This window comes from Mytilus californianus, unplaced genomic scaffold, assembly GCF_021869535.1.
Source record: "Mytilus californianus isolate M0D057914Y unplaced genomic scaffold, xbMytCali1.0.p SCAF_8, whole genome shotgun sequence".
Taxonomy (NCBI): domain Eukaryota; kingdom Metazoa; phylum Mollusca; class Bivalvia; order Mytilida; family Mytilidae; genus Mytilus; species Mytilus californianus.
In genome coordinates, this window is record NW_026262734.1 from 28,394,481 (window position 1) to 28,410,810 (window position 16,330).

Sequence of the window (16,330 nt, forward strand, 5' to 3'; positions counted from 1 at the left end):
AATCCAAGAAGATTGACAAAGAAGATTGACAACAGAGGAAACAAACACAAAAAATTATTGAAATTTACTTCCACATTATATCCATCTTTTATAAACCTGGGCAAAACTATTCACTTACCATGGGGAACAGACCATTTAGACATGGCAGTGTCTGCGCAACCCAGCATGCAGGAATGAGTAGTCAAATTGGCCTTTGTAGGCTATGAGTACCCGCATCCAGTTTTAATAAAATATAATAAAATGTCATCGGATCGGGAATGAAACGTGAAATATACATGGAAATTACACAGAAATTATCTGCAATTTGAGGATTTGTGAATTCAGTGAAGAGAATGGCAACTAATATTTTTAAATTATTTATTAGTTAAAAATACATAATAAACGTTGCATATTAGATGCACACTAAACATGCTAAAGGAATAAAACTGTACAGTCCCTGTAAAAGAAAACATGATAAAAACTAGAAATTAAATATAAATGCACATTAAAAGAATAAAATTATACTGAATTTGTAAAAAGCTATGTGAAAACTCGAGTGTGAAAGTAATTTTCAAGTAAAATGCAAAACAGAAACCAAATTTTAAAATATCTACTTTTCTCTAAAGCCGCAATTAATTCAGTTTCATTTTAATATATAATTGTATGTAGTTATTTGATTGGTAATCTTAAACAAATTGTTCCAATTCATTATAACTTTTAAATGTCTTCCCAACATAAAACATGTAAAATAAGTATATCACATTCTTCAATTTTAAGACTATTTATTAGCTGAGAAAAAATATTCACTTACTATATAAATTTATAAAACTTCTGAGTAGCAGAGACATATATACACATGTACTGTACTGTGTATACATGTATATGTCTCTGAAAGTAGTAATCAATTTATTCACTAATTGCGATAATTTCTCTGTATATTTCATGTTTCATTCCTGATTTGATGACATTTTATGATAAAACCAGAAGCAGGTATGCGTAGCCTACAAGAGCTGAATTTGGCTACTCGTCCCCGCATGCGGAGTCACGCAGACACTGCCTTTAAACATTTCAAAAATTATATACATTAATACACACATTTAAATTTGAAATGAGGGCAACCAGAGTCTGGGGATGGACAGACCCTTCGTGTACAGACTCTGACTCATGAGTCTGAGGATGAACGGACCAGCAGTATACAATTAAAATAACCTTTCAAGACGACATAATTTATTGGACAAGACTAGAGTGGTGAGATGAATGATGAAATACACAAGATGATTAACTGGCTATATGAGTATCATGATATATCAGATCATATAGAAATAAGTGGATGTGGTATAATTGCCAATGAGACAACTCTCCACCAGAGACCAAATGACATAGTAGTTTCTTTGCATACCAATTATGTTAGGGATAAATAAAAATATGTTGTCTGCCATTTTGCTTTGCTGCAGTGACGTTCTTTCTAAAAATATTTCTGACTTTCTGACATGCAAATTCCTGATCAATTTCCGAAGCAGACGAAGAATTCAGTGTCATAAGTGTTCTCTGCTGCTAAAAGAAAAGTCCTGTTTTGCCAAACACTTTGAAGACCAATTTCATGTCAAAGGTCAGTAAAGTCTCGTTACTTACGAGACTTTCTCTTGGAGACGAAAAATCGGAATTTTCAAGATGGCTTCGAGGTAAAATGGAAAGCGACGCCGAAAATGCAAAAGAAATAGAAACTTATTCCTTTTTGCTTGGTTCTGCAATTAGAAATGAAGACACGAACCAGTTTTTGAGCATTTATGACTCTATTTTACCGTCTGGCTTGTCTGAGAAACAGGTATTCTAATCGTATCGATGTCAGGGCCACATTTGTTTTGAAGAATTTCGGCATGTTTTTCACGTTTATTTAGTATGTCAGTTGTGTTCGCAGTAGCTTTTGAAAACAGTACTTCTTAAAATTATTTAAGATCATTATTTCATCAGAAGTAAAACTCGTTTGAACCTTTCAGTGAACTTTTTGGGATGTTTTCTACGCGATTCTTTTTGAAATATTTGTGTAGGCTTTTGACCTTGGTAATTTGCATCTGCTAAATATTCATGAGTAATGGTCGTCTCCCAGTAGAGTAGTGTGTCGCTGCCCCTAATGACGTGTCTGTGATTATGTTACAGCCAGAATTCCCTTTTGTAGTCTTCCTTAAAAGAAACACTAAATTTTTTATTATCAAACCATAGTTAGATGACTTAAGATGGCACTAATATGAAAAGTTGTAAACACAGGTAGGCGGCAGAGAAACCAACATGTCTGCACTTATGTGTGCTAAATATGGAGTAGGTAGGGGACATTACACATGATGACATTACTATTTCTTGTTTCTTATACCCTGTTAGTCAGACAAACATTGTCATGCCAACCCTTTCAACACTGTTGATAGGGTAATAACAATTTTGCATTAACAAAGCCTTTATAATCTGTGAGTTGGCAAATAATGACATGTTTAAAAGGGGGATAGAAGATACACATATTATGATATTATCTATGGTTGAGAATGGTTCATCTTTAAATTTCTTCTTGCTTTTAATTTGAGACTTTCACAAATAGTTTGCAATGAAGTGTTAATAAACCTTTCTTATGTGGTCATTATTCACAACTTTAATGAGTATATTTTAAAACCTAATGGATTGCATTCTTCATCAAAACTTTTCTTAAGATGTAAATTAATATTTCCAGATAGAAAATGAACATGCTTGTGATGAGTTCACCTGGGATACATATATTCTCCTCAAAAAGTGGTAATTGTTGCTAACCATTTGAAGCACACGTCATTTGTAAAATGTAAAAACCACTTGCACTGTAATTTGTAAAGGTTTTCTTTGCAAATTTTTGAGTTGGTTGTCAATCACTACCAGTACGCTGGCTAGTGAAAATCATATTTGTTTCAGTCCCCACAGAAGTTTACTTCTACATGTAGGTTAGTTTAGAAATTTTGTTTTGCAACCTCAGTGCTGGTGCGTGGAAATAAATAGTGAAAACATGGTAAACATTCAGTATTGAAGAAATATAGTTTAAACTGATTCTGAAAGAAATTTTTTTGAACAAAAAATCATTTAAAAATTGTTTTGATAAGTTTAATTTACAAATGGTAACACATGGAAAACATACATGTAAATAGATATTATATTAGTTATTACTCAATCATCTCAATTTTTTTCACATTCTCTATGATTCTCTGTTGATTGTCAATCAATAGGTAATGATCGACAAACTTCGGAACAGGACTTAATACATGTATACATGCATGCAATGGTATAATCATTTCCTTAACTTAATTTCCAGAAACTCTTCATATGACTTTAAATTACTCACTTTAGAAAAAAGTATGAGCAAAGAAAAAACGTGTTTTCACTAAGAAATCTTGTATTAGAAGTCAGGTACTCAACATTATAGGCCATGACAGCAGAGTTCTCGAAAAGAGGTGGTCTGAAGGTCCTGACCACAGAAATTTTGCAAAGGACTGACACAATTTTAGAATTTTGCAACAGGAAAAAAAAATTTGAGAACTCTTGATTGTGAATCCAACAGTGGGAAGAAAATCAAAATCAATACCATTATGGCCTTAGCTATTTAAGTGTCTATGACAGGATAGAGCAAGAAAACAAATCAAATTTAGATAATGTTTTGTTATGAAATGGGCTGAGATGATGCGTCATTGAACAATCTTGAAAAGTTCAGAAATGATAAGTCTAGACAGATCTTTGTGAGATCTGGTCTTGGAGTATGATTATCGTACTCAACTCAGAATTCAACCAATCAAGATGTTGGATTTGGTGTTTCAATCACAAATTATATATGTACTCCCAAGTTCTGAGTAAAGTTTTATGACGGTAGGCCTGAGACTCATTAAATTTGTTATTAAGGCAGAATTTTTTTTTATGATTTTTCTCGCTGAACATTAAAATCAAACTCAAATTGAAAAGAATGCGAACCAAGAAAAGTGTTAAATATTCTTATTTTAGGCAGAAAATATTTTTCTATACAAATTCTTCAAATATAAAATTGAGAAATTAATACTTTTTTACTAACTTAAAATGGCCATCTTTCATGTCTTTCAGCAAATGAGTATTTGAAACTGGCAAATGAAATTTGTCCAAAATTCTCACTGAACATTAAAATCAAACAACAACCCAAATTGAAAAGAATGCAAACCAAGAAAAGTGTTAAATAATCTTATTTTAGACAGAACATGTTTTTATATATACAAATTCTTCAAATATAAAATTGAGAAATTAATACTATTTAACTAGTTTACCATCCATGGCCATCTTTCATGTCTTTCAGCAAATGAGTATTGAAACTGGCAAATGAAATTTATTGAACAATTTCCTTTAAAAATAAAATTAATCTAAAAGGTCCTATAAAGAATAACAGTCTTGTGAAGTCTCATGCATGCACATGATGTTGATATCTTCATAACAACATTAACAATATGTTGCCAGTCTATTGTACTACATGTATATACATTGGTACATGTACAAACAATGTATGTCTGAGGAAAGGTTGAGGATAGAGTGCTCACAGACATGTTTAAAAACGAGGTGAAAGTATTGATTGATTGTATATTCTTTCAAAGGAACATCATTTCATGCATTCCAATAATGTTTGTAAATAAATGTACTTAGTACTACATATGTTGCAAAATGTAACTCATAGACTAAATATGTTTCTTTGTTGAATAAAAAATGTACTAGGTAATGTTTGATTAAAAATTCACTATGCAAATTAAAGTGAAAGCAATTTGAAAAAACCCCGCCCCCAATCACCAGGCCTTGATGTTCATAAGCACTTTGATTATGTTCCATTCTTGTATTTTGCTTCTAGATTTTCACAGTTAACTTTTTCAAATAAGAAATTTTCACAGTTAACTTTTTTCAAATAAGGAAAGGTGTTACTGTATAATTGACATTTTATCCAAACAAATACAATATTGAAACTCACAATTTATAAACCTTATTAACAAAAAGTACAAATGTCATGAATGTAGACGAAAGTTATAAATGTATTTTCCAGGTACTTATACAATATATATATATATGGGTAACAAAAACTATTCAAAGTATTTAATTAGTTTGGTACATAGGAGCTTTTACAAAAATGTACTTCAAGATTTCAGAATATTTAAGTTTACATGTACCTGTATATGTACCTATTTATGATCAATTTTTCATGAAAATATTGTCGAATGAATGTAGAGGGGGAAAAAAGCAAAGCAAAATAACTTTACAATTCAATGACATGTTCTACTTCTCATATGTAAAATAACAGTTCATATAAATTATACTATATCACTATTGTTTCCTATAATTTTCAAATTACTGACCTTTTCCAATTTTAGAATTTTTGCAAACGGAAACAACACCTACATGTAGGCTAGGTAGGACTAACTGTATCCCTGTCTTTACAAAGTAAGAGGAATGAGCATGGTGAATTGCATTGTTATTAGGGTTCTCCCTAAGATGAATCCATTTGTCCTGGACTCCTGAAAATCTGAACTCAAAACTCATTAATTCTGAACTGGTGAGTCCATAGATCCATTAAAAACCTACAGTTTTGCACCAGCTGAGCCCAGATATCATCATTTTGAAAATCTACTTTCATGTAATTTTCTTGTTCTTGTATTGTCATGGAGAATTAATTAAATTATTTATTATAATAAAGACATTTTTTTCTCACAATGAGTCCCTGGAAATGGCTACAAAAATAATCAATGAGAACCCTGCTTGTACTTTCTGACAATAATTTTAACTTCATAAGTATATAATGCATAAAAACTTGATAGTAAGAATAGGATTGCAAAGAATGATACTGTAAACATTAACATATATTATAAATGTTCAAGTCAGAAGCCCCCATAAAAATTATGTGTTAATATATAATTAGGATTGTTCTCCTTTATGAACAAGGCTTTTTTGTAGGTTAGATGTTATTTTAACGTAAAAAAAAACAATAAATACTTAGGGGTAGGCACTCTGAGGTCTACAAAAAAGGATAGGAAGGTAAACCCCAAGCACAAGTGTTTTTTATTTTGGCCTCAGATTGGCTGCCTCATGAACAACACCAACAATGCTTTGAATGAAGATTATGTGATCTGAAGTGAGGTGCCAAGATTGGATAAGGACAGGTTTATATTGGTTTACAATTTTGCTTCTCATGTTTTTGAACCACTGATATTTATTATTAAGGATCCTATCAAAACTGAACCCCCTGAGAATGATTTCTGAATTGCCATAATTTTTGCCATAAAGCATATGTACATGTACACCAAAAAAATCTTTTTTAGAAAAGCCACAGAGTTTTTAGCCCCATCCAATTTTGGAACTTTTTATTTTCATCGAACTAGGAAATATTTTACAGTTTTCAGAATTAACATTGGATTTTCTATGTTAACATATGGTTATTTATTGTAGGTTGATACCATCAAGCAAAAGGCTCGTGCTATAGCAGATCTTACAGAGGACGATTTCACAGGTCTGGTGAGCAAGGCAAGAGATTTTAGTCTGGCTCAGGACAGAGACAAGATGTCCCACAGGGACCAAAGTTCTACACACTTCACAAATAGACATGCAATTTACCAGGATGATGATTCTGATGAACATTGCCATACATCTGAATCTTCATATTTTCGTGTTACAAATAAAGACGTCATTATTGACATCCCATCCTTTCCAGATGAGGAGAAGCGAACTGATAATGACTCAGGGATCTATAATTCTAGTAAGGCAACAACAAGTCTGTGTAGTAACTCAGATCAGGAAGAGAGTGAAGGGGAGGAAAGGGCAGCCAGTTTCGATTACTTCCCCCCTAAAGTGACACCAATGTATCATAATGAATATGATGAGGCATATGATGTTGAGTCAGATAAAGCATCACAAAATGACATTGAGTCCCCGCGCAGTGATAAATCTGGAACTAAGGAGAGCGATCAAGACTTTTATCAGGGTACAGAAATGGAAACTTTTCGTACCTACAGTCGCGGACAGGATGATTTTGAAACCAGTGAAGACAGTGACGATGAGGTGAAGTTTGCTCCTCATCGCACATTATACAATGAAAGAAGGAGTCGTAATTATTACACTCCTATGACTCAGGAGAGCACAGAGGAATATGGTGAAATGTCATCGTCAACCTTTTCTTTTGACAATAGTCGTAAGGCACTTAAAGACAACTCTGCTTCCTCTTTGAGAAGGGTAGACGATTATATTCACTTCCCATTAAGTAGTCCAACTCCCAGTCGCTACAGTAACTTTACTAGATATGATAAAAGTAATAGCACTGGGGTACATGTAGAAAAATCTGTGTATTCTCGTCATCATGATGATATGTTTAGTGGTGATAAGGACCCTCCATTTGGTCATGGAAAAGACCAAGTTGACAAAGTGGGTAAATCAATCTGTTCTTTGCTAACAAACAGTTGCTCCTCAGTTGATGACATGCCTGAAGGAAGACCTATAGCACAAAGTCTAGATTTGGCTGATGATGGGAGGAGAAAGAAAAAGAAAAAGAGAGGATCAAAGGGTTTGTAAAATGCTTCATCTTTTTCTTCTGAATCCCGTTTCTAATTGAACTCGTTTATTCAATATATTCTTTGTACATGTTTGTTATCCAGACTAAGTCCCAATCAATTTTGAATGTTAACAACAAGTACCGGTAAATTCCTAAAACAACCTGTGCAGAAAACCACTAGCCTGTCACTAGTATAATATTTTGGTTCAGGCCTTGGAATAATTTTTTAATTGGTTAGACATTCATTGTATTTGTTTAGAAGTATTTCTTGAAATGAGCTTTCAGTGCAATTAGGGAAAAAAGTTTTTGACACAAAATATTTTAATTGAGGGATAGTTTCCGGCAGTGTTACATGTACATTGTATTTAAAAAAAAATCATTTTCATTTGTTTGTGAAAAATAAAGTTTAACCAAATTTTCATGTTTTCCAAACACTGGCTTACAAACATGACAAATTTACAAAAAAGTTGAATTAAAATTCCTGGTCCAATATATCAGTCTAATCCAAATTCTTCAAAAGTCTAAAACTTGAATAACTTGTCAGACCAACCAAAGTTTAGCCAAACCATAAATTTCGATGAAATCTGTTCTTTCAGCGAAATCATGAAAATACCATGTTTTCTTTAAATTCAGATCGCATTTGAATATTATTTATATATATACATGTAGCTGGTACTTACAAATTTGTATAGCATCTTCTAAAGGAATCAATGAAAATCTATTGTGATATATAATTGTGTTGAAACAGTTTACATGATTTTAAACAACAAAACATTTAAGGCTATATTCAAAATGTAAACTGTATCAATTAAGATCATTACTTTTTCTTAATTTGACTCCTACGTCTGGAGAGGAACAGATATGTTTACTGGACTGTGGACAACTGGGACAGTGGGACCAGTTAAATGTTCTGGTTTGCTAGACTAATTCTTATTTTACTAGTCAGGACTCTCTGAAAGATAGCATTTTGCATATATATATATGAGTATACATGAATGATGTCCATTTTTCATTTGTTTTTCAATGTACATGTGACATGTCAGGGCATGTGGTCTTACATGTACTTTGAAGAACCCACAGCAATAGAGGGCCATTAGTCTAAATGCCCTTGCAATTGCTAAATTTATATATCTGAAAAGTGAGATATAAATTTTGCTTTAAATCTTATGTTTTACAAGTTTAATTTTTAAACATCAAATATTATGTCTAATTCCTTTGCTGCATTGGTAAATTATTGATTACATTTGACTGCATAACGTATGTTGATATTTAATTTATTATCACCTGCTCCAAAAGGAGGGGTATACTTGTTAATGTGTGTCCATGTTTCTGTCTTTCATACAATCTCTTTTTTGTATATTCTATATATGTGAATATGTTTTTGCTCAGTGATCAAGATCATGTCTCCTGGCAATGTTCGTGACATATTTGTATGGAATTTTCTTTAAAAAAAGATAGCAGCAGAAATAAGAATGTAGTCTGTAGTATTTTGAGCTTGTTTCTTTGATATGGTATAATTCAGCGTTGTCTTCTTTGTACAAATACCTGTGTTTTTGTTGTCCATTTAACCTGAATAATAAATGACATACATACATGTACATATATATTTGGTGCCATGATATCTCATTAGCATGAGTTCGAATCCCAGCCAGGGAAGAACAAAAATTTGCTTGCGCAAATTTACAGATCTAACATTGTTGGGCTGTTATTTAGACGAATTATATATATATATATATATATACATGTACACATATGTAAGTAGCTTTTCAGCAACAGTTTTCAGTAAATCAGTGTTGTTACACTTATTATACAAGACATTTCTCAAATAGGAGTTTTATTGAATGAACCAATAATAAAAATATTTAAAGGGACTAGCAGCTAGCAAGCAGAATCACAAATCTTCAACCTTACATGTAGGAATAATAATGATGAAAACATTGCTCATGTTGATAGCCTATGATTTAGTAGAGTTGTCTCCCTTTTGCCATGATTTTTGATATGTTGATAAATTGTTAAACATTTCTTGTGTAGTAATTGATGTACATGTATGTACAAAAGTATCATTATTCTCAAATATTTCTTACCAATGACAAACATACACCGAGTATTTATTATATAATGATTATCAACCCTTTTAGAAATAGAAATTTAGAAATTCTTTTTTCTACAATCATAGACCCTCGCAGTTTTAAAATTTCATAAAATTATTACAATGATACTTTTATGACAAGAGAATAATGAATAAAATACAGCATTAATGCAATTATAGAATAATGATCTATATGAAAGAGAAATCTTAATAGGGGAGACAATCATTTGATATTGTTATGATTACTTCCCTTTGTACATGATATTGTTGTAAAAAAAATCCTAATCTTGTGTTGTTCAGTTTTATTGACTATAAACATGATAAATTAAAACTTCTGCATACTTTACAAGAAAAACTTTCATAAAGTTTGTTTTTAGTTTAATTTAAAGGGAAGCACTTTTATGATAAGTCAATGGTATTGGTATGTAGTTTTATAAGCATGGGCATTTCTCATTTCCATGAAGGTTATTTGGCCTTGAGCCCTCAGTCATGATGCATTGACTTTGAATGTTTTGCATATACATGTTTGAACTTTGACATTTTAATTTCAACATTTGCAATTTACTTGCAAAAGTACAAAATTCAAAATTCTAGACATATTTCTGTGTAAACAGTTAACTAAAAAATTATAATTTTTCATAAACATCTTTTTGTGCTAAGACTTCATTGAAAATTGATATAGAAGTATGATATGCTATTCCAAATTGATTTCTTGTGTTGAAAATTATGTTCATATTATTATATCAAGGCCTAATAGTTAACCAAACAATGTTTTAGTAATTTCCACTTTCAAAATCTTCTGTCCACACAGATTTGATTTTTAAGTCATCTCTTGAGAAACGACCATGTGCTTAGAATGTGAAGCCAGACTTGTAAACCACTACTCCAGAGTCCAGATCCAATCCTCATAAAGAGGAAGGTTCACTGGGGTATTGCTACATTTTTTGTCACTAAAGCTTTCTAATTAGCACTTGTAAGTTACCTGGTTATATACGTATACACAGTGTTTGCAGGGCTCGACAATAACGCTTGTCCGATTGTCCGGTACCAGAGGAAACAAAGGTCGGACAAGTAAAAGCTATATCAAGCTTGTCCGACAGGACAAGTAAAATTATTCTGGAGAAAATAAATTTAATCCAACTTTGATGAACAAATTAATTATAAACAAAAAACAAGAAAAGAACATAAAAACAAGTATCAATTCGACATGTTTACTTGCAATCAATAATTTAAAACTGGTTATTTGTCAGGTACTTTTTAACAGGTTCTGGGAAACCAGTCTTACTGATGAATATGGCTGCCTTTGTAGATAAGGTAATTTTACAAGACAGTTCGTCACCAGCTCGGAAGCCAGCTCCAAGTTTAATAGACAGTTTGGCACCATAGGAGACATATTTAATAGACATAATAAATAGACAGTTTGGTAACCCAGGAGACATTTCAGGACCAAGACAAATCAGTACCTCGTTTTTCCTACCTTATTCTGTTGCTTTATAATGAATACCATACCGGTAATTTTTTTAACAAAAATATTTTTTAAATAAAAATGAAGAAATTATTTACCATAAAATTCACAAAATCGTATTTGATCATATGTAGAAAAAAACAATACTTGCAATACGGTGACCTATAGTTGTTAATTTCTGTGTCATTTGATCTCTTGCAGAAAGTTGTTTCATTGGCAATCATACCTCATCTTCTTTTTTTTATTGATTGCATTTGAATAAACTTTTTTCAACTTAAAAAACCAGGATACAAATCCAATGCGTGTACATTGGCAATCCTATCAGATGGTGCCTCATGTGCAGAGTCTGCTGAGACTTTGGCATTGATGAAAACTAGAACCTAAGTCCTGTGACATGACTAGATTCAGTTGTTCTCGACTCATATTTTTGTATAAGTATTGCAAAAGATATGTTAAAATCAAATTCTGTTCTATTGTTTTAATTCAATCAACTTAAAATGCAAAAAAGGTTATTATTAAGATTTTTTTTGGACAAGTTACAATTTCATTCGGACAAGTAAGTTTTGGTATGTACTTGTCCTACTGGACAAGTTGAAAAAAAAGTTATTGTAGAGGCCTGGTATGTTGTGGTCAGGGGCTTTAATTACGACCATTTCAAAAGGCTAGATGCATATAGTGGTTGGGGAGTCTATCCATCCTTTAGATTGTCCTTCTGTCCCACTATTGTATCCACAACTGCTCCTGAACCTCATGACAGAAATTTTGTGAAACTTTCAAAGAACCTTACTCATTTGATAAATGATGAACTTTTGCGCTTCCTTTTTCATTTCTTCATCCCAATGATTTCAGGGGTCTACTTGCATGACATGGACACCCTACAGTGACTTTGCCATTGCTTTATCTAAGGGGTACTACCCGGTACCTATTTTGTATCCACAACTCATCAACTCCTGACCTTTTGATTATAATAAATTGAAACTTTCTCAGGATCTTTTTCATATAATACCTTTGTTCACCTCTTATTTTGTTTTTTTATCCAAATCCTTTTTGGGATTTCTTTTAGCAACTGATGGATTTTTTCATTGCTCTATCTAGGGGTTCTAATTTTCATTATGATTAGAATTGAACAAAATTTAATATCTAGGTAGAATATGATTTCAAGAATTAATTTCTGAAGACATAAATTATCTGAAGATTCCTGTTTTTAAAATATCTGGTGGTGGCCACTTTCAAAATGGCATGGTTAAACTGTTTTAAAATAAATGCATATAAACTCCATGGAAAATATTAATTTTGCTTAGGCACTAAATTTCATCTTTTTCTTGTAATACAAAAACATTAACAACTATAACTGCTTTTCCAAGAACATGTATTGCTTTGTTTGCCTGGGAATTATTTATTTGTTCCTTTGCCTCAAACAAAAATGTTATGTTTTTGGCTTATTATTGAAAACAGAAATGTTTTGAATACATATATACATGTATGTTGAATGACATTAATACTTTCATCACTCATTTCTCCAGTACTGCTGAACTGAATGACTTCATACATTGTAATTGGTCAACAGTTTGATAGTGATTAGTTGTAGTATGTGAGTGCATTTTGTATCTGTTGGACACCTACTTCATGTTTGCCAATACTTTGAACTTTTCAATATGTTTAAGGAACAAATTTCTGCAAACTACTGAACAGAATGACTGCATATCTATTCTCCAGCTTGACATGATCATTTGTAATGTGTCAGCATTTTCGGATCTGTCAAACACCTACAACTTATCATGACAACACAGTCAATTTCTTGTTGTGATTCAACTCCAGACTGTGAGTGACTTTTATCACAATAATAAAAACATGGCAAAAATTTCTTTAATTACAGCTTCGTCACTTTTAATTTATGTAGATAAGAAAATGGTCCCCACTAGATGTCAAGTTTACATGTGTATATACAAATGTAAACTTGACAATATATATTGAAACACTATTAGAATTTCACAATGATGGTTTTTATCAATTTATGATACTTTGGTACTGTAGGACAAATATCATCAGACATGCTCTTATAAAACCAATAATTTGATATCATAGTACAAATGTATATTAATCAATATTTCAACAAACAAAAATATAAAGCAAAATCAGCTGAATAAGAAAAAGAAACTGTCTTTAAGAAAACAGGAAACAGGTCAAATCTGATTATATCCTAACACATTTAAGTGAAGCTTTTATCTTCCTGTTTAACAGGAAGTTTTATATAAAAGACACATAATTATGTGATATTCGGTTGATTGATGAATGTTCATGGACATTATTTGATAACCTTTAAATTTGTGAAATTAAAGGGGGGTAACAAGTGATATTGGAATTGCACTGGGTTTTTTGTCTGACTTTTTGCACACCTGACTGAAAAAAAAAATCACAAATATATATTTAAAATACATGTAAAAGAGCATAAATTGAATAGATGAGAAATTAATCTGTGAACATCTTATAGAGTGCACACTCAGTTGCAATTACATTTTGCAATTGTTTATATTTACTACTGGATTTTTAGATACTTTGTGACTCAACATATAAATTAAGTGATTTTCTTGAATTTTGAAACCGAATGTAGCTGTCTGATTGTACTGTTAAATGTACTTTATCTGAAAAATTTTGAAATATTTGCAGTCATTAATCAGTGTATGATAAAGAAAAAAATCAGAGAAGCAGAAATTTGTAGAAGCTGCGATTCTTCCATCTTTTGTTCATATACCTAGTTAGAAAACAATGAAGAAATGAATGAATATAACTTGCCAATAGTTCGACTTAGCAAGAAAGTGATAGACTGATTGCAGTCAAAATTAATTATCCTGATTCATTTCACTGTATGAAGTGAATGAAGAATGTCCATTTCTACAGCATGTTATTTGACAATGTGTTGGCAGGAGATATGATGGACTTGATGATATGCCAATAACAAGGTGATCTCAAGTATTGGCTTTTTGGTCTTTGTTTTACCTTTCGGGATTTCCTATTACTGAGGAATCAGAACTTTTTTTCTCCTATCATTTCGAAGTGTTTGGCAGCATTTAATAGATAATTATATAGTGAGGTTTGAAAAGAAAAATGCAAATTGATAGGGTATTTTGATGTTGACATGAATTAAAAAATGGATGTTATTTATATTTAATTTTTGGAATAGATACTATTACATTTTTTTTTTTATGATTATCAAATATCATGTGATCTAAAGCTAAAAGGATTAAAAAGATTCTAAAAACATATACAAATAGGAAAAGATAACACAAGTTTTCACCAAGCTTATTGTGTACACGTTTAAGGAAGTTTATTCACTACAATGGATTTTATACATTAACATCCTGGATGCATGAAGTAGACACAAAATGAAGTTGAAATTTATTTCGGATGAAATAAAAGGAGATTGCCCAGAAATACCTGATTCAGGTAAGAAAGGAGTATCTTTTATGCTGCACAATCTTCTTTAATATATTAACAATTGATATTTAAGGTAAATTAGTCAGTGGAGTTTGGAAGTCAAAACCTTTTCTGACAGGTGCATGTAGTATTGTGTTGAGGCTATAATGAAAAGGAAAATACTTATGGTCATAGATATAGTGCTCAACCTCCACATTAACACTCATTAATAAATTGAGCAGATTACTGACAAACATTTGAGAATATATATACATTTTTTACATGTATATGTCATGATCATGTTAGCAATTGCAAAAGGATCATTAAAATATATGGACTCATATATAGATATAAGAAGATGTGGTATGAGTGCCAATGAGACAACTCTCCATCCAAGTCACAATTTGTAAAAGTAAACCATTATAGGTCAAAGTACGGCCTTCAACACGGAGCCTTGGCTCACACTGAACAGCAAGCATATCACTGTTCTTATTAAATAAGGATAGGCTAGCAACAACAAGTAACCACATTGACCACAATGACAAACGTATCAGTATTCTAGGAAAAATTAAAAAAATGCACTGCAGTTATATGACGTTAATTGTAATTTTTGGTGCATGACGATAAAATGTACATTTTCTTTATGACGATAATCCTGACATCTTTCAAAAACAAACTGTGAGTACTAGTGTTAATTATGTGCAAAATATTATATATGAGGGTAGGAATGCCCTTTACCGTCGGGCGTCAAGCAGTCATTTTCGGTTACTGTTAGCGTCAAATTGGTTAAAATTTATTGTGATTTGTCAAAATATCCTTATTGTGATTGGTCATAGGTCTCAAATAAATATCCGTTACTGTTATTTTTGGAAAGAATTTGACGTGATTCGTCAATATCAGTAAACAAAAATATCGTCATAAAATATGTACTTTTTATCGTCATGCACCAAAAATTACAATTAACGTCATTTGGAGAGATTTTTTCTGTTATTCGTCATGAAAGTACCCCCATAACTACCCTTATATATGGAGTCTTCTTCTAAATTCTAATGAATCCTTGCTTATTCCTAGTCTTTATCAACTTGGGTAATAATATTACTCAAATGTTTGAAAAGGTCCGGAGTCTGCCCTAAAATTTTACCAAACAATAGATTCCATGCATGTCCTTAGATTTATAATCATTTGACAGTAAGAGAAAAGCTTGATTTGACCTCTGGCAAAACTAGATATCCACTATACAATCTTGACTCTGGCCCCAGCAAGCCCCAAAAAGACTGCCAGACTCAGTGCACATTCTTGGGCTAAATACTGCTAGACACAGACATGTTGTCAAGGTTACAACTTGTACCAGTTTACAGACAAATGTCAAAACATCTTACATTACACTTAACACATTGTAACATATAATGAAATTGGCATAATGTATTTTATGGAGTGGAGTGTTGGAGTGAACTTTTGGAGTGAAATTTTTGGAGTGAGATTTTAGAGTGAAATTTTGAAGTTAAAAAGAACACAATAATAAGAAAAGAAATGCAATTACAATGTTATATCCGAGATTTGGAGTGAAATTTTGGAGTACATAGTATATTAGCCAATATGGGATGCGTGGTTGCATTGGTGTTTTATAATAACAAAATACGAGATACAAGATACATGAAACAAAATATCTGTGAAATATACTAAAATTTATATCACAATTAATTAAACCGAAGTTTCAATTAAGCATGGCAGCAAATGTCATTTAAAGTAGGCATGTACAGAAGGGTTGAGTACAGTGGAGTTGTGGGTTTAATAATTAATAAGTAAACCAATTTTCAATCTACAGTTTTTATTTAGT

At 31.7% G+C, this 16,330-nt stretch overlaps 2 protein-coding genes across 5 annotated transcripts in view; one reads left to right on the forward strand and one right to left on the reverse strand.

Moving 5' to 3' along the window:
- The window catches only part of LOC127712151 (CDP-diacylglycerol--inositol 3-phosphatidyltransferase-like), a 59,687-nt gene that overhangs the window by 25,275 nt on the left and 18,082 nt on the right, over positions 1-16,330 (reverse strand). The window contains exon 1 of one of the 2 annotated variants that reach the window (XM_052218420.1): positions 1,379-1,541. The exons of the other annotated variant lie outside the window; for it this stretch is intronic. Coding sequence (XP_052074380.1) covers positions 1,379-1,418 — 40 coding nt within the window. The 5' untranslated portion in view covers positions 1,419-1,541. Of the gene's footprint in view, positions 1-1,378; positions 1,542-16,330 lie in introns of those variants that run through there. 2 annotated transcript variants of the gene reach the window in all.
- The window catches only part of LOC127712150 (uncharacterized), a 39,471-nt gene continuing 24,762 nt past the window's right edge, over positions 1,622-16,330 (forward strand). Inside the window, exons 1-2 of one of the 3 annotated variants that reach the window (XM_052218416.1) lie at positions 1,622-1,804; positions 6,430-7,537. In XM_052218416.1, the coding sequence (XP_052074376.1) occupies positions 1,667-1,804; positions 6,430-7,537 (1,246 nt within the window). In that variant the 5' untranslated portion in view covers positions 1,622-1,666. Of the gene's footprint in view, positions 1,805-2,064; positions 2,245-6,429; positions 7,538-14,309; positions 14,524-16,330 lie in introns of those variants that run through there. The other 2 variants (XM_052218417.1, XM_052218419.1) reach the window with 2 other exon arrangements.